Here is a 24199-nt window from a genome sequence, read left to right as displayed (position 1 = left end):
ATTATCCCTTATTAAGCTCCAATAGGAGTCAAAACAAACACACAGCATTTGAGTGAGTGTGAATATGCTTCTATATTTACTAGTACTGATTAGTGGATTAATTCATTAGTTAATTAGCATACAATTAAATGATTTTGATGGATTTTTTTATTCTATTTATAAAGCAAATATCCAGATTCATGCATGTGAGGACTTGTGTTTCCTGTAAACCACCGTGTAAGCTGATATTTCTGACATTTTACACATAACCTATATAAACATAGCCTGCTGTGTTGGCAGTAAATACAAAATCAGTCTCTTAATAATCAGGCTGGAACCAAGATCCTTACTGTCACTGTTTGTGCAAACTGAACATAGTAAATATGAAGTGTGTGTGTTGAGTGTCTATCTGTAACTTTATAAAATGGTGTTTATTAATGGCTCACTCTCTGACTGGTGATGATAAAAGTTTTAGATAATACATGTCCACTTTGTTATAGTATGTAGTATGTGTTTTTTCAGTAATATAATTTAATCATTTCCTCTCCTTTTTTTAAAAACCTAAATATGTGACATACTCCACAACTTACATCCAGTCACCTCACATGAACACACAAATATCTTTACAGAAGTCTTAAAAAAAAAGAAGAAAAAAGGATTTACTGATGAAATTGTGTAATTGTATTCAAGTTTTAGTACATTCAGTGATGAAGAGGTGATAAATCATATTGAATCGGACAAACTGAGACTGGAAACAGCCCTGTGTTAAAGGACTGCGTTGTTGTGGGTGAGTTGTTTCAGGAACAGGATGGAGGAAAAAAAGATCAACTATCATCCAGGATGTTCATTTTGAGTAAAGGTTTGACTATATGAAGCTTAAAGCTTATCAGCCTCAGCCATTTGCAGCCTGTATGGTCGAGTGCAGTATTGTCTGTGAGCAAGGTTCAAACCCTGCTGTGCTAATGCAGTGGCCTCATTGAAATGATTGACTTCATATCAACTTATACACTTTATTATCACTCAGGTGAAACTTTTAGAGAGAGACTTGTAAATGTTGGTAGATAAGATAATGGTGGTTTGTTTTGCTGTGTTTGCAGAATCACTGTATTAAGTGGGAACGCAACAGAAAACGGGCAACCATTGTTCCTTGTGTTTTTCGCCTGTTTATCTCACACACACACACACAAACACACACACACACACACACACACACACACACACACACACACACACACACACACACACACACACACACACACACACACACACCCCGGCTCAAACACATTCCCCTCAGGTGCTGCAGAAACCCGACTCCGCATGATACTGTAGTGTCTGTTCCCGCCCGGCCAAGACGGACACATACACACACACACACACACAAATACCTTAAATTCCATCCACTGTAGCCAAGACAGACCTCCATCACACCAGGAACTAATCCTGACCATGACTAAGTAAAATATCTTCCATGGTTAAACTTATGCTCAACTGCTCTTGCTACAGGACCTGATCACTCTAGAAAGTTTTGAATAATTGTTAGATTGTCTCCAAGGAATCTCAAAAACTACCACCAAGATTTAGATGAAATTTGATTCAAGTCCATATTTTATATTAACCAAAATCTGAGAAGCAAGTGATTTAGATGTGAGGGTTTCAGAAACCCAATAGATCAGCCATTGTGACCATTCATAAAAAAAAAGGTTCAGTTAAAAAACATTGTAGTCTGGATTAACTGGGTCAACATACATTTCTGAAATTTGGATTTTTTTCCCCAGCATTACTTACTTTCACCCCTTGGTACAGAGCACATTGAATTGAGCATCCGTTTCGTAATAACTAGATGACAAATTCTCTTAAGCAATAAGATTAATTCTCTATTTGATGGGAATTGTCAGAACACAGGAATCTCACAGGTAACCGATCCCCCATTATCTACAAAATTGCCTCTGGGGACCGGTGACTTTTGGCGTGTGTCTACTTGTGTTACTGTTTGCTGTCAATGTACTGAAGATAAAAGCTTTCTCCAAATCTGCATATATCACGAATACCACCTGCCGTAGGTAAATATCAAAAGCCATCCACTTTGTTGGTACCGGCAGTTTTTCTATAATGGCCATTCAATGTATTTACATTCAGTAATGATAGAGGACAGTCATCAATACAGTGTGTATTGTTACTGGTGGAGTCTGCAAGAGAGAATCACATTAAACTTTAATGTTGGTAATTAAATTGACAGAAACATTCTTGCAATATTTAATGTAATTTAATCTTTTAATTAACTGATATTTAAACATATGGTCATACGTGTTTGTCACTGACCTGTCCCCTTAAAGCATCTATAATTCACCAGTATTTATCAGTTGATCAAATGACAACTGTTAATGGTTGTGGCTCATAGTAATGAACCAACAGAGAATTATCAGTGACTCTGCAGCTCCCCTCGGCTTCACAGAGCTTTATAGTGAGTTTCAGCTCACGCCCTCTCCTGTAAAATTTCCAGCCACAGCAGGCAGCTGTTTTTCAGAGTAAAAGCTCTAAAAAGCCACTGTACGCTACCTGCTCAGCACCAAACAGCAAACAGACACAGTTAGCTGTAGACTAGCTGGTTAACATAGTGGAGCATTTAGCAGCTAAAGAGCGAGATATTTCCCTCAGGAGTTGGTAGAGAGTAAAAAACAGAGTTAAAAGAGAGAGAATATTGGACTTTAAAAAAAAAAAATATTTGGACACCAGCTGTACAGAAACGTCACTATTAGATGTATAAATAGGCAAATGTTGGCGAACAGGTTCAACATATCAACTTAAAAGGTGCTGAAATGTCAGTGTTGTGCTTACATTTTGTTTCCACTGCTTTCAAGTGGTCAAAAAAAGCGAAATTAAACCTTCTTTTCATTCTCCCCTTTAAAAGAACTATTGAAAGATACGTCTCATCAAAGAACTTACGATATACTTTCAAGTGATTCGTCTGAGTGGTACAACCTGAAACTGAAGGAGTCAGCTGCGTGGCGAGAAAAAGAAATGAACACCTACAGGTCAATGGTGTGATTTCAGTGTTCGTTCAATAGCAGAGGAACAAAGTCTCTCCTTGCTTTTTGTTTCGTTTCTCTAAACCATCCTCATCGCCCCTGCTGTCTGAGCGAGAGCCGAACCAGCCCCCCCTCCTCAGGTTTCACTGTCGTTGCTCAGGTACATCAGCACTCCTCTGTCCTACTCTCTGAACCCCTCCCCCTCCTCCCTGTTTGTTGTCTCTATAGTGACACCCATGGCTATACACCTCACAGTCCTGTTGCTGCTGCTGAGCCTCCCCTTGGTTGTTTGTGTGGAGCAGTGTTTTGGGTGGAAAACGGATTAATTCCAGCCGAAATTCTAACTAAACTATCTTTATTTAAAACAACAACTGCTTTTTTACACGCATGTTTCTCTCACCATGCCGTTAATAGACTGACATATTTGCTCGTTGACTATTAGCTGTTCTTCTATTCCTCCCTGTCCATCTTGTGCTTTACACCTTGTATAGGATAGTTTGTGCAACCGTGGCTGCTAGTCTCTCTTAATACACGGAAATAACACAGGACAAAGCATCTTATCTACTGTAGATCCTAAAATCTTGTTAAACAGGCATAATCAGTGAGCTAGTATGTCTGGGTTGGTATAACTGGCAGTGGTTTCCTTTATGTAATGTCAGTTGAATGTTTCAGTCGATGCTTTTCTAAATATAACATGCAGAGTTCTACAGGGTTGAATTTCGGGACCATTAATACTTTTGCTAAAAATAGTGTTGCATTGAATTGTTAGATGGACTTATGTGGTTATATCCCCAATGTTAAGGCCAATAACACATCTGACCTGTCCTGTGTAGTAGACGTAAGAGAATGGATGTCCACAAACTTCCTTTGTTGGAACCATCTTTTGGTTTTTCAGAGTTTATGCTTGGCCCAGAATATCTTGATGCACAGATAAAGCAGTGTCTTGGAACTTTTTCCAGCCTACAGTTGGCAGATGTTAACTGCGGTGACATGAATTGGTGATTACTAGTGCTGGGTATCAGTTAAAAAATGACAATACCAGTACCAATCCAAGTACCCTTAAAGTGAGTACTTCATTCGACACCCATTATGTGAATCGAAGCATTAAATTGCAACTTCATCATCACAGACGGGTTGGAGCTGTGGCAGTGGACCAATCCAATGTCACATTACATCGAAGAATGCTTGCGTTGATTGGCTGTGAGCAAGTCCATACAAATAGTCATATTTTCTTGCTCTGGGCACAAGAAGGATGGATTGCAGGTATCGTTTGATGGAACATTCGAAACTACTTGTTATAGATTTATTTTGGTCGATAACTTAAGGTACCGAATACCGTTACCCAGCCTTAGTGCTTATTGCCACAGCTTCACAATAAAGACCTCCCGAGCAGTTTCCAGTGAGAAAGTTTTCAATGTCAAGCATCTGCAAGAGGTTTTGGGGATGTATTGTCAGTAAATGAACATTATGATGGATTGATATAATAACATCAAAGCAAAAGAGAGCAAATCAGAAAATGGTGATAACTGATGGTCTAAATATAAATGAAAAAGTGAATCAAAACATTAAACTGCAGCTTTTCCAGTACACAGCTCTGAAACTTCAAAAAAATGCAGTTATCCCTAGACAATCATCCAGAATTATTGAGCCGATCAGATTTATGAGTTTGTCAGGTTTCTCGTTAGTCCACTGTAGAAATGATAAACACTTTACTTGCTTCTGTTTCACAATCAAGGAAGAAGTTGTTTTAATAGCACGCATGCCTTAAGTGATCTCAGGTTTCTAAAACAGCTTGCAGGTGTGACGCAGGGCTTTTGTGGAGGTTGTGTGTTCCTTTGGTGTGGCTCATTGTTTCATTGGATATAATGCATATGGATTTTTCTTAAAAGAACACTTTGTAGTAACATTTATCTCTATATGAAGATATTTAATCTTCTTTTGTCCATCTTGACTCAAACTGAAACTGATAGAGACCCTTAAACACTCCTCTTGGACTCCTTTTTAGTTTATTGTTCAATAAAAAATCTGTCCTGTAAAGACAGTTTATCTCCATCTGAACTGTCATCAAGCATGATCAAAACCAAACCAGTTACTCTCAACTTCGACTTCAAGTGGCATTACCTCTCTCATTCTTTACCTCCTCTGTCTTTTAAATGCTTTGCTTTTCTCCCCTTCAGTTTGCATGTGTAGACTTGTGTGACCAGGCAGAGCTCATTCAGTCAAACATAGTTCTTTGAATGCAGTGTTTGCTTTAAAGGTGCAGTGTGTAGAACTTAGTGGCATCTAGCTGAATGGACTTGGCAGGAATTGAATGTAATATTCATATGTATTTTTTTAATTAGTGTATAATCCTATGAAAATAAGAATTGTTGTGTTTTCGTTACCTTAGAATGAGACCTTTATGTCTACATAGGGAGCGGGGCTTCTTCCACGCGGCCCAAAATGTTGCGCTGTGATGTTTCTACGGTAGCCCAGAACGGACAAACCTGGCTCTAGAGATGACCTTTTGCAGTTTTTTTGTTCAAGTTTCGTGGCCACTTTAGGTTCTCCTTCACAGGTGTGGATATGGATATGGGTGTGGGGTGTGGGGGAGGGTGAAGGGAGAGGTATTCAGTTGGTTGCAATATACAACACTGCTAGATGCCACTACATCATACAAACTGGTCCTTTAAAACTGTGTAGAGGACTGTAGTTGTCAGATAGAGCAGAGGTGACTGGATTCTCATCTCAGTTGAACCATTGTAAAAAATGTTTGCCATACTGACATTTTTGAAGCCTGGAGTTTGAGTGTACCCGCCATTTGAGTACTGGACCTCCAATATTTATAAGTACAGACAAAGATGAGTTTGCTTCATTGTGGGTTAAACTACCTAATACTTAAAAAGTTGGCACTGAATGCCTGGTCAGATTGATTTGATTTTGGATTTTACATTATTTTGGAAGAAATCTGGAAAAGTTAAAAGATAACTGACTTACTGATACTTTTTCTACTGCAGAACTTGCAGAACTAATGGCTTTTCAAGTAACCATCAGAGTAACAAAAAGTAATCTGATCACAGCCATGACTCCTTTTTTCTTTTTTTAAGTCTAGACAGATGCAACTTGTTGACAACAGATTCCAAAGATTCCAAGGTTACAAAAATGCAAGAATGTAGTTCCTAAATTGTTAGTGTGTACATGTGTCACTGTCAGATCAAACATGAAGCCTCTGGTAGTGTGTACCTGTGTCACTGTCAGATCAAACATGAAGCCTCTGGTAGTGTGTACCTGTGTCACTGTCAGATCAAACATGAAGCCACTGGTGGAAACTTACCCGCGACTGTACATTAACATTGTGAAATGTTGGTGAGGCACATGCACACAAAAATACACCAGGCTGTGAGCAGGGAAACATGGGCGTGTCTGACATCCACTTGCAAGCACGCACATATGCACATGCATACAAACAAAATATGCCTTTTGTCCCTAGAGCTTTTGTTCAGTCTATGTTAAGACATCTGCCCCTTTTTATTCATGATGTGCTGGCAAAGGTTGGGAAACCTGTTAGGATGGAATGTAGGAATGGCAGTGAATGTCCAGCAGCTGATGGTAATGAACTTTTTTTTTTCCAGTTTGGCTGAAGTATCAAAAAAAGCTCTCACACTTGACTGTCATAGCAAAGTGTATTTGGAAATGTTAAAGGCATCTGCTCCACTGTAGAAACTATTGGTCCCTCAAAGTAATGAAAAAAGCTAAATTAGCTAAAAATGAGCAAAATTAATATCACATTGCCTTCACATTTTCCATAATGTAAGATTACCCCGGAGATCTTTTAATTACGTCATCACATCCGTTTAATTACGTCATCACAATGTAGCCCAAATTTGGGCTACATTTGTATAGAAATTTGGCTTATAAAACATCACAATAGGTTTTTTTTCCACAGCAGACTTTTTGATGTAACATTAACAATTGCTCTGTTCTATTAAATTGTCACAGAAAACCTGGATGTCTTGTATGCACAGTGATTAGGTAAAAAACAAACCCAAAAAATGAAATTTGAAATACACACAGAAAAAAAGATGGAAGTTAAGGCAGCAAAAATTGACTACAGAAATAGAAATATCAGTCTGCTTAAATGACCCCTTCTTTCCATTTAAAACATTTTACAAATTTGAGTGCTGCCATGGTCCCAGCCTGGTCCCATTTGGGGCATTTTAGGCATGTTTGTTTTTGGAAACCAATGCGTCTTATCAGCTGTGCTAATGGACTCCTCCACATCATTAAACATTCAGCTGCCTGTCAGTGCCAATCCAAACCTGGCACCTGCTAATCACGGGCAGTTAGGCGGATGTCGCAGGGATTTCCCACGAGAAAGCGGGTTTGTTACATTGTTGGTAAAGGCAGATATAAAAAATGATCGTCATTGCGTCAGTTATTTTATAGCTACTGAGCAAACCCTATTTAACATCTGCCATAACTGTCTATTAGGTCCCAGTCAACTGACAATTTATGGACATTTGTCAATGACTAATGCCTTATTTTTTCAGCACAAATTCAGCTTTAATCATGAACGGTTGACTGATTGTCTCAAATTATAAAATTATTGAAGTATTCTTTCTTTGTATCCTACAACATTTTATCTCCCTTCTCTACACTGTCTAAGGTACAAAGCCCCAATATTACAGATTCCTATGGAAGACACAAATCTTTAAGAACAACTCACAAATGTATAGTTTCTTTAATAAAAAAGGATCAGTAATTTTCTCAAACAGTTGGGGACTGCAGTTTTTAGCAAACGTAGCTTCAACTGAAGTGTGTGTGGAATTAAGTCAAAATAAATTACATTGTGTTAGATTAAAATATAGACTATGGTCCTTTTTAAAAAGACAGATTCTGCATTTCTGGTAGATTTTGTCCATTCATTGAGTTACAATCTCTTATTTTCCTCGTTTATCTGTTCGATTATCCTCTATTTTCATGATCTTGCTCTACCAGTCACACTTTCCCAGAGACTATAACTATCAGGTTTTCATGGTCACGAGGTGTCTTTGTCCCATATAGCAGTTTTTTCTCAGTCCTTTAACCTGGAAGAAGACATGTTTCCTGGTCATGCTGACATGTCTGGTATGATATTACAGTTGAAAACAGGCAGGAAATCAGCTGGACAAAAGTCACACACTGAACTTTAATGACCCCTGAGTAGATGTTGATAATGTTCAGGAGGGTGTAGTCACATTCCATTCGCATATTTATACATATGCATTAATTACATGACACTTTAACACACAAACACACACTGCAATGTCGTCACACACTCGTCAGATTGCATCACAGGGTTTGGCAAGAAACCAGTCTGTTAAATAAGACAGTAAACCTGAATCACAGCTCTTTATTTCTGCGTCTGTTCTCTGAGTATTGACGGTTGGAATGACTCAACAGGTCAAGGTCGATGTTCTGTCTTTGTGACAGGAATTTCTGCTAAAATGTAAACACTTTAAAATAATTTAATCTTCTTGAAGCAGAACAAAGTGTAACATATCCATAAGCTGTTTGAATATCTGAAGCCTGATGTTGATGCACTTTTTGTATTCTGTGCTGTCAACCTGTCCAAGCATGTCTTACAGAAACTGTCAAACGCCTCCTTTTGTGACATAAATGCTGTAAGGATATGAATTATTTCACGTTACATTTATTGATCGACTGAATCTCTCCTTTTTCAGAGATACCTGAGGTGTTAAGATGAGTCGGCAGCGGGCAGAGTCCCGGGGTTCCCTGGGGCCTGATGATGAGGTCATGCCGTACAGTGACGATGAGACGGACGACGAACTGGCACAGAGCAGTGACGGGGAAGCGGACGAGCTACCACCAGGAGCACCGCACCCCCCAGTGGAAGTTAGAGGCAGCGGTGAGGCAAAGACTTCTAATGATAATGACTTTATTTCAGTTTTATTTATTCTAATCTCAATTATACTTTAGGAAATCTCTTTGGTCAGAGCATTGTTCCTAAAGACACGATAAGATGCACGTCCGATGTGTTTTAGCCTAGCTTAGCACAAAGACTGGAAGCAGGTGGAAACTGCTAGCCAAGCGCCATCCAAAGAGACAAAATATACCTTCCAACAACTCCAAAAGCTGTCTGATTTGCATTGTTTATTGAGCATACCTCTTAAACAAGTTGCAGAAACTTTTTTTTATTCAGTGTTTACATATTACATTTATTTTCAACTATGTTTTTAATCCTGTACACTTTATTTTCAGATGTTACTTGGAAGGTGAAAGCCAATGACCGTCCTTACCACCACCTGCCAGAGTTTCAGAAAAAGGTCTTCCTGTGCTTTAAGAAGAGCAAATACTCTGTAAGTTCACTGCTTTTTAATTGACTTGTCTAAAGGTGTATCTTCCTGTCTTTGTTAGTCCTGGTAAAAAAACTAAACCCTGAGCAGACAGCGCTGAGCAGGGTTGGCACACCACAGACAAAGAGCAGGACAAATATGTGTTTTGCATGTTGTAACCCTCGGAGCAGTTCAATATGCGGAAGATTTGTCAAATCACCCAACAGTCATAAGATTTACTTCCTTCTTTCTAAGGCAGCCATTGTTTTCAGTCCATTGCTAGGAAAGTCAAACCGCACAGATGCTCCATCGCAGTCAACATTTTCTGGTAATGATTACAGTCTTCAGTCCAGACAACAGCGCAGCATTGACAAGTCATACTGATTAAAAAATCAAACATGCAAAACAAACACTAACCAAATGCTACGTCTCATGCCAAGTTCAAAAACAGCGCTTACTTTCAACTGCATTATCACATGATATTCATTGTGATTGAGTATCTACCTTCAGAGGGTTTCAAGATTTATTTTGAAATTTACTAAAACCAGCAGCTGGCCTGAGGGAAGCACATCACCTAACAGAGCTTGACAGATTATTAGATTTTTTTTTTTTAGTTTTTGTTGTTAAAATGGACCAAACCACTGTTGTTAAAATGGACCAAACCATTGGTAGAGTACTGCGTAGGTGTAAAACTGAAAGCCAAGCCTGTCCTGTATCAGCATCTTTTATTGGTACCAAAAAAAATCTGACACCCAAAACTAACCCGGCATTTTTTACTTGCCAGTCTAACACGACACACTGGTTTGATTAATTTTCCTTTGTTCCATTTTCTTGAACCCCACCCAAAACGTGACAGTGGAATCTTTTCTACTTGATAGGGTAACAGAGTTTTGTGTAACAAGATCAAGTGATGAAGTGATACTATGTAATCCAAAGAGAAGTTTCTTATCAAATTTAGTAATAACAAGAAAATATGTCATAATGGCATGACAAATACTTTCATAGCAGGATTAGTGTTTGACAATTTTTACATCCTGAGAGCTGTAAAAATACTTTTTTCTTTTAGCCTGAAATTTGATGCCTTCTCCTAATGTGACCCAGAATATTAAAAAAAGGAAATATATTTGACCCATATAGTCCAAAATAATTCTCATTGTTCACATTTAATATAATTTGTTAAAATAGTTCTCATGTTTTATGTAACATTGGACCATAATATAGTGTTTTTTATATAGATAGATATAGATATAGAAAAATAAAAAATAAACTCTCTCTGCTGAAAGCTTCATTAAGGATGAATCATGTTTATCTGTGACCGATGAGGTCTTTATGAGTGATTTGTGGTTCAGAAGTTAGGTATAGAGACTAATTATGTGAGGAAATACTGTGACGAGTCAGAATATGGACAGTATGTGAGGGTTAAATATACCTTATTAAACTGTAGTCTACAGAAATGTCTTTATCTTTAACTGAACAAACTAAATCGTGTGAGATAGGCATCGGTAAGCAATCGCTTAACCCATGCTGTACATTTCTGTGAGGGACTTTAACCCTAACCCGAACTTTACAACACTTCACATGCGTCACATTAACAGCAGCAAGAAAGCCTGCTTCGTTGATTTGGTAGTTTTCCTCGTGGCTTCCTACTGATGTCACCTGTTGGTTTCTGCTGAGTCATTTCTGACTCCATGGGGGCTCCCTGATCTGCTAAAAGGTCATGTTTTAAATGTTCTGTTTATCCTTTGTCAACTTCTTTGTGTGCTCTATTATTTTAAATGAAGTTGTGTTTGAAAGGGAGCTGAGGTGGAAGGATTTGACTAAATTGCAGCTCAGTGATTGATTTAAAGGAGCGTTCATACCAACATTTTTTGTTTTTGATTGGTTTGGTTTATCATTCAGTTCCTTTTAAGTTACTTCACCCTATGTGTGGAAAGCTATAATTTGGACTACTTTCTTGACTATAAAGCTCCAGCTGACTTTTAAACAGCTGAAACTCAGTGGCGCTACGGTGTTGTTTTTAAGCAGCCGCTCAAGTGTTTTTGTGTAGTCAGTCTTTGTGGAGCCTGAAACTTGATCGCCCAGCTGAGCCGGCGTGCGTCTCACTAATAGACACATTAGACACGTAGAGACCGAAGCCAGAACATGTTTTCAGTAATTTAAATACATATCTATATTACATTAGATTCCAAAATCTAACCATACACCGGTGGAGAGAGAATATTTTAAAAAGCTCATGGACATTTTTGACTGCCCCTGTTTGTCCTTCACATGAATCAGATGATTATCTATAATGAAATGCCTTCTTGGCTCCAGAAACTGTGCCACTGCCTGCACAGTCAACCAGGACACTGACTACAAGGATGGATGCCAGTTATTCTCATGAGTGCTTTAGTAGTAAGGAGAGGAATATCAGTAAAGCAGCACCCTAACCTCTGTCCACACACCTTTGTCTACTTTTGATTCCTGGTTTGGGCTTGGCCTCTCGCTTCTAATAAAGGAAAGTTCATGATACAGCTATTTTTAGACTAGTGTCCTTCCAATTTGTGGCAATAGTTTGGAGAAGACACTGTCCTGTTTCAACACAGCAATGCCCTAGAGATGGTTTCTCAGTTTGGAAAAAGTCGACCTGACCTCAACCCCATCTAGCACCTTTTGGATGAACTGGAACCCAAACTGCAAAACCTTATCACCCTGCACACTGAAAACTAGTCCATAGTGGACAGAGTTCAGAAGGGCTATCTTCTGCTGAAACACAGCACCGCCTCAGTACTGACACCACGATAACTGGACTGATACCAGCTAATTCCTGCTGAATTCAAGTCAGACTGCTTCCTCTTGGGCCACCAGTTTCCCCCTAAAGATGGGATCAATAAAGTGTACATCTATCTATCTATCAATCATACTTACAGGAATTTTAAAATCCAAACCAATTTGGGTATCAGGTTGCATCACGCACATAAAGAGAAACTTAATATATGTTCTTCTCTCTAATCTCAAACATGCACACACTGCAAGATTTGAAAATATAATGGCACATCACTATAGTATATTATTAAGATCATTATTTCTTACATAATATCATGGCTGAGGAGAATCAGAGGTGCTAGTATCATTGTATCAAGTATCAAGTATCATTGACTGAAAGCCAGACACAGTCATTCAGTACTACAGATTACACTGATGTATTGTTTAAAAAGCACTGAGGTTGCATATTTGGCCATAGAAAGCAACATTTCTTAAAATATGCTAATTTCAGTTGGGTCCAAATTTTAGTTTAAACCCTCAATGACTTAAGAGTGCACCTGTGATTTATTATCACACTTCCATGAATTCTGAGCATTAACAAGAGGCAGGTTTTAAAAAGAGAGAGGTCAAAATCGAAGCTGCAGAGGTGAAGATATTCAGAAGTCTTTTAGTATGGGTCAAAGGTCAAAAAGGTCCAAATTCATTCAAACCACACACCTACAGTTTTGTTTGTAAAATTCAAGTATCCAAGCCCAAGCTATAAGATAACCCTGATGACACTGCTTTGACATCATTAGGGCTTTCTCCTCCACATTATACAACTGAGCAATACTCATAAAGGCTAGTAAACTGATTTTCATGTGTAAAAATGATGGAAGGATCTTCTTTGAGAAATATATATACTACAGTTAACAGCATACTAACTGGCTCATCATCACAGTATCTGTTGTATGTTTGTTCTCTGCAGGGGAACGCCATCAAGACGTACAAGTACAACATCCTCACCTTCATCCCCCTCAACCTGTACGAGCAGTTCAGGAGAGTCGCTAACCTCTACTTCCTGGGTCTGCTCATCTTACAGGTACATCTAAAACAATGAACCGCAATCTGTCTCTGTTATCTCAAAATAATCTGTGTACGTGTCATTTGTGCTTTATAAAATGCAATAACATTTGAGCCTAATCTATGAATTCTTTTGATGTTTTTATGAAATGATTGTATATTTTTTCCCTGGTACTGGTCTGTAACCTTCTATATTGCAAGTTAGCAGAATCATCATCCCACCACAAAAATGAGATTTCATCCAGACAAGGACCCATAAATGCCATCTAATGTTTGTTTTTCAGATTATACCAGACATCACCACTCTGCCCTGGTACACCACGCTGATTCCTCTGGTCGTGGTGCTGGGAGTCACTGCCATCAAAGACCTGGTGGACGATCTTGTAAGACTTTGGAAAGCCACCCACATATGCAAATATATCTATGTTAAGATAAAATTGGCCAATAATATTAGTTTAGTACCTTGTTTTATGAAAAAATGTGTGTGACTCATCTTTTAGTGCCTTTCATAATGTCCTAATTTGGAGTGGGACTGCGACTAATGATGATTTTCATTATCAATTGATCCGCACATTAGTAGTTTTGTTTATAAATGTCTTGGGGGGGGGGGGGGACACAACACTTCAATGACACTTCAAGTCATTAACTACCATTACAGCTACAGTATATTTCCGTATAGTAAATAAGTACAAAGTAGCAAGTATTTTAATATTGGTTTGACGTTCTTTCTTTCTTTTTTTTCTTCCAGGCCCGGCACAGAATGGATAAGGAGATCAACAACAGGAAGAGTGAGGTCCTGATAGATGGAAGGTCAGAACAAAGTTAACCTGCTATTAGCTTTGAGTTATGCATTTAATGTAAATGTATCAAGCTTCTTAAAAAAACAAGCTCCTTCAATTTCTGAGAAATGGCAGTAGCTCAAGTGCTTGTTTGACAATATATTTAAATACTGAACCAATGAAAAACTAATAACTTATTCCCCCAAATTTGATGTAAAGCATTTTGGAATATGAAATAATTGAATGAAGTTAATATTGCCTTTTTTGTTGTTGTCGTTTTTGTGTATCAAAATCTAAAGTGTTGACAGCATATAAAAACGCTGATTAATCTCTGCTTCAGGTTTCAAGAAACAAAGTGGAGAGACATTGAGGTCGGAGATGTGGTTCGTTTGAAGAAGAACGACTTTATTCCGGTATGATATTATTTATACAAGATTGTCATACATATACAGTGCCTGTATATGTGACTGATGGCATGACCAACATTGTTGGCCACAAGTGTAAAACTGGCTAAAAAGTATAGGACCTCAAATCGAACCTTGAGGCACTCCATAAGCTCCATATGATGAGAAACATTGATAAAACTGGTATTTTAACTCAAGAGGTAAATTTTCAAAAGGTAAAACTGTGTTCAGTTTTCTGTTTGTAAACATAGACACTGAACCTCACCTGTCATGATGTCATTAAATTGGATGGCAGAACATTTTTAATAAGCAGCTTCTGTTATTTTTGTTAGTACAGCCAGATATGAAATCATTCAAAATCTTATTGGTGTGTAGTTATTAGATCAGCTGATTTTCAAAAGTTTTCTTGTATAATTTGAGACAGGAATGGTGGTGTAAATATGAGATGGAGATGGTAGATGTTGTCAGATTTGAGGGTTAATCCCTCAGAATTCTTGATAAATTTCACAACATTTGAATGTATATTTTTATTCTCTTTCAGGCTGACATCCTGTTGTTATCCAGCTCCAACCCAAACAGCCTGTGTTACGTAGAAACAGCCGAGCTCGACGGGTAAGACTCCTCACCTTTTTAGAATGAACCTTCATTACCAGTCATTAAAAAAGATCATAGTTTTTAACAATAACACCCATATCTGAGTGTTATATTCAGTAACTCTCAATTACTTTAGCAGCATTCTTTTCTCCGATAAGTTTTAGTTTGATTCATTTTTCTCAAGTGCTCTGTCAACAAACTGATAAGAGAGTCAATGTTTAAAGAGCTTTAGCCAAAAGCCAAAAAGCCTCTGCCAAACTCAACTACATGACCAGTGTGTAACCATATATTGTGCGTCTGACTGAGAAACGCCTTTAAATCAAACAAAAGCAATAAAACCGGACCTGCTCTCTAATGGATATTTTACAGTACATGGCAACAAAACACTGATATCAGTATCAGCTGGTTTTTCAGAGCTTTGTGGCATTTAAGTTGCATCAGAGAATTCATTATAAATCAATTAATTTTCATAAAGGAAGCTTTTTATGAAGTATAATCAGCAACAGAAGAATTCAACCTTTTCCCAGAATGTTTCCCTCTTGATCCACATTTTCTGACCCTGCTTTCCTACAGGTTGGTTTTCAGTCCTTTTTATGAATGTTGTTTTTTTAATTTTGCAGAGAAACCAACCTTAAGTTTAAGATGGGACTTCGAGTGACTGATGAGAGGCTGCAGGAGGAACGTCAGCTGGCTGAGTTTAATGGTAAATACCTCTGTGTAATATATAGAAAATTGAATAGCTTTCAGTCACTCAAACTAACACTAACTATTTTTCATTTACAATGTTTGTTGAATTGAGAGGAATAATTGTAATAACTGTCAATTAATATAAACACATCTACATTTTTTCCATCTACCACCACCTGAAAGAGGAATAGCAGTAGCAGTTTTTTGTTAAGTACCAATGAATACACAAAAATCTCATTAACACAAACACACATATAGTGATAAGTTCTAAGGAGACAGATAAGAATTAAGATTACGTCTGTCTCTGTTTGCTATGTGTAATGTGTATTTTATGTAAGACATTCTCAAGAGTCTTGTTATTGTGTTTATACATTCATGATGATTGCTGTGTTTTTTTTTATTATAATAAAAATATATTTTTTATTTTATATTTTTTAAATCATTTTTATAGGGTTGCTTCTTCATTATACATTTAGAACAGGTAGTTTTCCCAATTAATTCTCAACAAACTTAGATATTCTTATCAATATTTTTAGTGAAGTCCCCCTCTCCACTCAAAATGTGTGTTTCTTGTTCCTTCAACAATAATAATACTAATAATAATGAAAATGATAATAATAATGATACATTATTTATATATATGAAACTTTATTTCTATAGCAGCTTTTATACAAAAATGTGCTGAAAGAATAAAATGAAAGATAAAGAAACATTAATAAAATATAAGATGGAAATAAATTAATAATAGTAATCATTTAAAATAGTAAAAATAGGATAAGTACAATATATATTAAATCATGGTGTCTGATCACTTCCTGCCATGCAGACAAAGCTGGCTACTAGCTAGTGGAGGAGCCAAATAAATGCTAGTGTCAATTGGATTTGTAAAAAAAAAAAAAAAAAAAAGTCATAATACTGTTCACTCTGCAGATAAACCATTTCTTTTTTTGTGTTGTGACCATGTTTTTGGTCACTTTTAAGTCATATTTGGCTCATTACTGCTCATATTGTCAGTCTGCCCAACACTTGGATTCAGATGAAGATGTCTGAATTTTTCTGAACTATTTCATGCTCCTCAGAGGATGAACCCTTTTGATTTTAGTAGTCTTTTGTTCAGACTAACCTTCTCATGTCCTTTCGTCTTCCCCCAAAGCTCTGATCGAGTGTGAGGAACCGAACAACCGTCTGGACAAGTTCATAGGGATGATGCTGTGGAACAGGGAGCGCTACCCTCTGGACCTGGACAATGTGCTGCTCCGAGGGTGCACGGTCAGAAACACAGAGGAATCCCACGGCGTGGTCATCTTCGCAGGTGTGAACACTCACTTTTTCACTATTTTCTGACATTTCATAGATTAAACAATTTATAAATTAGTTGAGAAAATTGAAAATAATCATTAATGTAGCCCCAGTCCACAGTGCAATTTTTAGTTATAGCAAATTACATTTGATAGAGATCATAAATACTTTATAATATTGATGAGCGATGAATTAAAATGACGTTTGCTTCATTTGCTGCTGAAGGTGCGGACACCAAAATCATGAGGAACAGCGGGAAGACAAGGTTCAAGAGGACCAAAATTGACGAGCTGATGAACTACATGGTTTACACTGTAAGTCTGAATCAGATGTGACATTCATTACCATCTGTATGAATGTTAAATTTCATCATTTGGCTGCTTGTATCATCCGTTGTCATTTCAACCTAGTGGCTACATAGTCTAAGGAATTTTCTTTGTTCTTTATTTTACCTGATCTCGACTGCTGTTTCCCTTACAGTTTACATACATTTGTGTTTTTGTTTTATTCATACTATTGGATCTAATAGTCATTTAGTGTGTAAATGTGTTTTTTTTCACTCTGTAGATCTTTGTGCTGCTGCTTCTGGTGGCAGCAGGTCTGGCCATCGGTCACTCCTTTTGGTACGAGGAGATCGGCGCCAAAGCCTGGTATCTGTACGACGGAAAAAACGACAGTACTTCCTACAGAGGCTTTCTCAGCTTCTGGGGATACATCATCGTCCTCAACACAATGGTGCCCATTTCACTATATGTCAGGTCAGCAAAAATACTCTTGCTATTACTCTCTCAGAACCACCATTTTTCAGAGAGTAACTCTGACAAAGACAATGATTTTCATTCATGATCATGGAAGAACAAATCCAGAGTAATTGAGTTATTGAGATTAATTTCACAAAAGTTGCAATAGCTGGGTGCTTAGGTTAATGGAAATGGAAAGGATTGGACCATTCTTACTCTAGTTCTTCAAAGTAAAAGTAACAAAAATGACATACATTTTTTTAAATTTAAAAACTCATTGTCTCTAAGGATTTTACTAAATGCAAACCAACACAAATGCAGATGGAGCAGCAGTAGCCTAAAGATGAATTGGTCTAATAGAGGCCACATTCTGACAGCTAATGGTTTGCTCCTCTCTCTCCTTGTCACTTTGTCACTCAGCTTCAGTCTGTAACTTGGCAAGAAAAGCAGTTGATTTCAGGCCACATTTACTGAGTTTTTGTAAAGATTGTAGACTCTAGTCACATGATATGGACTCCAGTCAGATTCAAGTCCTTAATCTAATGATGAATGCTAAACGATTTAAAATGATCAAACACCGTACAATTCTTAATTTTGCTAACAAGGCGTATTATTTAGAAATAATTGTCAAACTAAAAACAGTCCAGTGTGTTAATTTCCTGTTTGTGTGCTTTGTGTTCAGTGTGGAGGTGATACGTCTGGGCCAGAGTAAGTTCATCAACTGGGACCTGCAGATGTATTGTGCAGAGAAAGACACACCAGCTAAGGTACAGTATCACTGCAGCTTTTAACCTACCATTATTTCAGAAGTAATGGTCTAATGCTTTATAGATAATAATAACTTTATATTTTAAAATATAGAGTTATTATTATTATTATTAGTATTATTATTATTATAATTATTATTATTAGTAGTAGCAGTAGCAGTAGTTGTAATAGTAGTAGTATTAGTAAAATACAGTGAAAATAAAAAAGTGCTGTATGTACGTCTAATGCATTTATATAAGTATGAGTCATATTGTAAAAGTTCATATTCATGTATTTTTTACTTCACATATCCTACATTAATAATACAAAGTCAGTTATAATTGCTGCAATAGTGCATTTTGTATTAAATAATTTGTTTATTGTTATTATTAGTAATCTATTTTCAAAAAGTATAACTTCTTGTTTAAGAGAGAAAAACCCTTTTCCCTGTTTTCTGAGTATCTTTACTCAAGGTTGACTTATTAGCTTTTTAGATAAAGGATCCGAAGTTATGATTATTTTGTCAAACTACTTTTCCCAAGGTTGAGAATAACCTTTCACACTAGGTTTTTTTTTTTTACCCATCTAAACAATACAGAGCCAAACTGCAGCAGCAGGTCAGCAGTGCTACTTTTCCCATGTGAAACCTCTCATTGAATAAATTTTTGACCCTTACGCAGGCTCGAACCACCACCCTGAACGAGCAGCTCGGGCAGATCGAGTACATCTTCTCGGACAAGACGGGAACTCTGACACAGAACATCATGCAGTTCAAGAAGGCCACCATCGCCGGACGTTGCTATGGTACCCACCAGCTTCATATCAATATAATCATAAATTAATTCCCCAAAAAGATCTTACAAGAGGGGAACCAGTGAGGACTCAGCCTGTAATCCTGGCAGTATGGACTCTTCACTCAGAGATAATGATCTCTAAATGAACCTTTGCTCAGGGCAATTCCCACACTAACCCTGCTAGTGTCTGTGAATTCAACCTGAGAAGGAAGATGGCAAGATAAAGAAAACTTAATGAGGTGTACATGTGCAGGAAGAGATTTTACAGTGAGAGAGAGACACCTGGTGGTCTTTATTGGAATGACAACTCTTCTCGTCTTTGATACAAATATAGTGAAAATATATCTGGATATGCAGGTTGTTTTTTTTTTTACACATAAATTGATAATAGACACATATATCGAGTTTATGCTATGAATAAATGGTTTGTATTTTCTCTGTCTGTACCTGCTGATAGAGTGTGTTATCAGAAAGATGAAAAATGGGCTTAATGATCCCTTTAGGGAAACTGGCTCATTGTTACAGGAAGGAGTGGGCTATAGATAAGATACAAAGAGGACACATTTGCAAATGGCAAACTATTTTACTATTGGGTTAAAGAAGATAAGAAATAAGCTTAAAATAAAATGGCAAATGTGGGGTTGTAAAACTAGAAGAAACAAATATTTACAAAAGCTTTTGTATAAGACGATATTTATGGAAGTCATTTAAGAGGTTGCAGTTGTAGTCTGTCTGATCTCAATAGGTACTGCACCTCCTGAGCAGGGTTATTATAGTTTACTAAAACTAAGATTAAAACTAGCAGTGAAAAAATTATTTAGTAAACTGAAATAAAAAAAAGAAGACAGTTTTGTAAGAAAAAACCCGACAATGAACAATGCAAAACTAACTCAAACTAAACTGAATTGCAGATCAAATCAGCTTAGTTTTAGTTTTCTTTTCATTTTCTCCATTTTGACTGTATTGTGTTCAGTGTGACTTGTTGAGATAACGGGATAGTACCAGTAGGGAGACAAACACAAACACAGATAATTTTACCTCAGTGTCAGCATTATTTCATCCTTTACAGCTTCTACTAATCAAGGCTTTCCTCCTAATCTAGACTAACACTAAATAAAGACTAAACTAAACTACTTCACTTGTTAAACTAACTGAAACTAAACTGAAATAAAATAGCAAATAGCAAATTTTAATGATTTATGGGGAAAGAAACATGAATGGAGAATATTGCCAAAAGTGAGAGAGCTGGTAACCCTTATTCTGAACAATATTTAAGCACAAAAATCTGCTTCTGGGGAAATTGGAGCAGATTTTGGAGAGAAATCCTCCTGTAAATGTGCAGTTTTGTCATTCCATGTTTTTGCTGTCCCTTTCACAGGTGACCCCACGACTGCTGAGGGAGTATCACTGGACAGAGGAAGGGTAATATATTAAATACACTCACTCACGTCAGACGAAATGTTTAGATGTTAGTTGGAGCAGCATAAAGTATTGAGTGCACAATACTGAAAATCAATAAATGAAAATCTACATTTGTATTTACTGATTAACAAAGTATCACAAGCCATCTTTTACAAATACTTCTTATTTCATATATTTTACTCATGTGCAGCATGAACAGTACATGCATAAAATGGTTAAATAAAGTCACAAAACAAATAACGCCAATGAACACGATATCATTCCAACCAACATTATGTTGATACAGTAGAACTATTGGTTCTCATTTCTTTCTACCCCTTCTCATGTAAGTGGCTGCAAAGCCAATACGACAAAAACTAGTAAAAGGGATAATGACTAAACTGAATAATTACTGATTTTTTTTCTTCTTTAAAAAACGTTCTCCCTTTAGCCAGTGGACTGGAGCTGGAACCGAGACGCTGACAGAAAGTTTGAGTTCATGGATCATTCTCTGGTCGCCAATGTCCGATCCAGTAAGGATAAAGACGCTATGGAGTTCTTCAAACTGCTCTCCCTCTGCCACACTGTCATGGTAGAGAGCAAAGAAGGTAATCCTAATCCTAATCTTAGTTTGGGCAAAGGGGAAGAAGATTTGGACGAGTAAGAAGCAACCACCATGGCTGCAATAGTCTGCGGCTCCTGTTAATCAACCCTTATATGCCATATAAAGCACGAAGTAATATATTTTTTATGGTATTATATTGCATTTATTTTACAAAGTAACAATATTATAATGGAAAAGGAAGCATAGGCATGTGAAATGTGGCCTCTTCATGCATGCTTTATATCTTTCTCTCAGGTGAGCTGGTGTACCAGGCAGCGTCTCCTGATGAGGGCGCCCTGGTGACAGCAGCCAGGAACTTCGGCTTTGTGTTTCTGTCTCGTACCCAAGACACCATCACCATCAGGGAAATGGACCAGGAGGCGACCTATGAAATGTTGGCGCTGCTCGACTTCAACTCCGACCGCAAGCGCATGTCTATCATATGTACGAGTGCACACAGGCGTGCAAACACATACACATTTACTTGTGAATATATAAACATACACACACATTTCGGAATGATGTAGAATGATATACACACACACTTCTGTTGTTGTACTTATATATAGTATATATAATAATAGTAATACTAAGACACTGGACATGCTAGCTGCTCTAAACACTGCTAATTAGCTGGTAACTTACTGGTTATTATATTATATATTATAAAGATCAGCATCACAGTTATTTTGATGGTTGCATTCATCTTTTTCTTTTTTTTTAAGATTTATTTTTGGGCTTATTATGCCTTTATTTTAGCACCACTGATCCTCTATCCTCTTCCTACCATCTCTCTTCCTTCTCTCAGTGAAGTTTCCTGATGGTCGTATTCGTCTATACTGTAAAGGAGCCGACACGGTCATCTATGAGCGACTTTCCCCCAACTCCCGACACAAGGATACCACCCAAAATGCTCTCGATGTGAGTGTATATTGCTTAATCTGCCGGTGTATTCGATAGTAGAAATCATTGAACAGCAGACGTGTGCAAAAGTTGACATACAGTATGTGTTGAGACCTGTTTTTCACATTGAACATGTTTTATGCTACAGACCTTTGCCAACGAGACCTTGCGGACGCTGTGCTTGTGCTACAAAGACATCAGAATAGACGAGTATGAAGCCTGGTCCAGGAGGCACAAAGAGGCCCAGGTGACCATGGTTGACCGAGAAGGCGCCCTTGATCGTGTGTACGAGCAGATTGAGAGCAACCTGATGGTGAGTGGTAATAAACAACTAAGCTTTAGTTTGCCAAATAAAGTCCAACTCAAGGTCCACTTACACTTACATGGTCAGCTGTGGAAGTTTGCCTAGTTGAATTGTGAATTCAGTGTTCAGTTCAACTGTTACGATTTCATCCAAAACACATGACAGATAATTTTTTGTGTATGTGCTCTTTTCATTGGTTTGAAGTGGATGGGACTCCTTTAACTATTTCAATGCACTAGGTAGTATTTAGTAATATTTGAATCAAAATCACATCACACCCACACACTCTGTTACGAACCCCCTACCATACAGGCTTGCTGAGAGGGCGTAACATATTTAAAAGGATGCTCAGACACAAGAGTTCTAAATGACACAAAAGTATTTAAATTAAACAGTAGAACTCTAACAAAGTATCAACAAAGAGAGGATGGAGATCCCAGCTGAAATAAACAAAAAGAAGGTGGAAATCACTGGGCCAGCCACGCAGTGGGCCATCGCACCCAGTTGTCCCCTCTGTTCAGTTGTGAGCTGGACAGTGGCTCGAGAGAGACTGAGGCTCCCACTCAGTCCTTCTCAAATCCTGTCATCCGGTAATTGGCACAACTCCTGTAAATGTATTTGGGCCAATACCCCAGTTAGTGATTAAGTCTAGTCCAAGACTAGAGTCGTTTCTCAATGGATATTTTCACAGAATCTTGTCTTTGGTCTAGGACTCGTCTTAATCTCCATCTGAGAAGCTGGACCTTACTGTGTTCAACTCTTTGTAAAGATGACTATGTAACTTTTGTTGAGCTGTTGCAATTGTAGCAACAAGAGACAATTGAGATTATCTTAAATGCTAAAACGTAGCATTGCAGGTGTACAAGTAGGGAAGTCAAAGTCAGTGAACTGACTCAGCGGTATGGTCCACTATACAGCAATATCTACCTGAAGTTTGTTAGCCACCATAGGCTACTGGTCATACCAGACTGGGAAGGCATATAAAGAATATTAGGGTTTATTAAACAAATTCTGCTGACAATTTTTTGTTGACCACGAAGGGACTCTGACTAATCTTTAGTCAGCAGCTCTTTGGTTCTGAGGATGGAAAGTGAAACAAAAACAGCAGAGAAGCCTGTAAACTGTGTGGAAGTGTCCTTTGAAAACAGCCATGTCCTGCTTCCTCCAAATCCTGCTGAAAAAACAACTTAAATCATTTTAAATAAAAATCTATGAGAGTTAAATACGAAGAGGCAGAGCCATTTCTAACCAGCAGCGTCTCTCTGTCCAGCTGATTGGAGCGACGGCGATTGAGGACAAGCTGCAGGACGGAGTGCCAGAGACCATCGCCAAACTGGCCAAAGCCGACATCAAGATCTGGGTCCTGACTGGAGATAAGAAAGGTACGGTCACCTCTGACTACAGAGAACTATAACAGCTGTGATATGGTGGACAATAATTCCAGAGAGCTATGGTTGATCCATGTAAAGATTGAGACTGAAAGGACTTGTGCCATGCTGTTTATTTTTTTTCTTTACTGTTTTATCTTTTCTCCAGAAACGGCAGAAAACATCGGTTTTTCCTGTTCACTCCTGACAGACGACATGAGTATCCACTACGGAGAAGACGTCAAGTGAGTTGATTCAGAAGTCCTTTGCAGACCAATCCAATCCTCATTGGTTTGATTGTAATAGAGGACTATTGTTGATTGTCATTTCCCGTTCCCTATATTTTCTCGTTTGTATATTTATTATCTAATAAAGGCAAAATGCCAAAAACGAATTGGTTAAAAAAAAAAAAAAACGCACCGTATCTTATTACAAGACAGCTAAAAACAG

General features: G+C 37.7%; 1 protein-coding gene across 1 annotated transcript in view; it reads left to right on the top strand.

The window, feature by feature from the left end:
- atp8b1 (ATPase phospholipid transporting 8B1) overlaps positions 1-24199 on the top strand; it is a 31289-nt gene that overhangs the window by 2931 nt on the left and 4159 nt on the right. Inside the window, exons 2-21 of the mRNA XM_062434205.1 lie at positions 8708-8892; positions 9246-9343; positions 13032-13145; positions 13411-13509; positions 13875-13936; positions 14246-14318; positions 14851-14921; positions 15524-15606; positions 16744-16902; positions 17115-17203; positions 17457-17647; positions 18312-18396; positions 19057-19190; positions 19329-19359; positions 21023-21179; positions 21431-21619; positions 21984-22096; positions 22227-22391; positions 23653-23764; positions 23919-23994. Of these exons, the coding sequence (XP_062290189.1) occupies positions 8727-8892; positions 9246-9343; positions 13032-13145; positions 13411-13509; positions 13875-13936; positions 14246-14318; positions 14851-14921; positions 15524-15606; positions 16744-16902; positions 17115-17203; positions 17457-17647; positions 18312-18396; positions 19057-19190; positions 19329-19359; positions 21023-21179; positions 21431-21619; positions 21984-22096; positions 22227-22391; positions 23653-23764; positions 23919-23994 (2267 nt within the window). The 5' untranslated portion in view covers positions 8708-8726. The remainder of the gene's footprint in view (positions 1-8707; positions 8893-9245; positions 9344-13031; positions 13146-13410; positions 13510-13874; positions 13937-14245; positions 14319-14850; positions 14922-15523; positions 15607-16743; positions 16903-17114; positions 17204-17456; positions 17648-18311; positions 18397-19056; positions 19191-19328; positions 19360-21022; positions 21180-21430; positions 21620-21983; positions 22097-22226; positions 22392-23652; positions 23765-23918; positions 23995-24199) is intronic.

The sequence above is a fragment of the Scomber scombrus genome, chromosome 15 (assembly GCF_963691925.1).
Source record: "Scomber scombrus chromosome 15, fScoSco1.1, whole genome shotgun sequence".
NCBI classification, from domain to species: Eukaryota; Metazoa; Chordata; class Actinopteri; order Scombriformes; family Scombridae; genus Scomber; species Scomber scombrus.
This window is presented reverse-complemented; position numbering and strand designations above follow the sequence as displayed.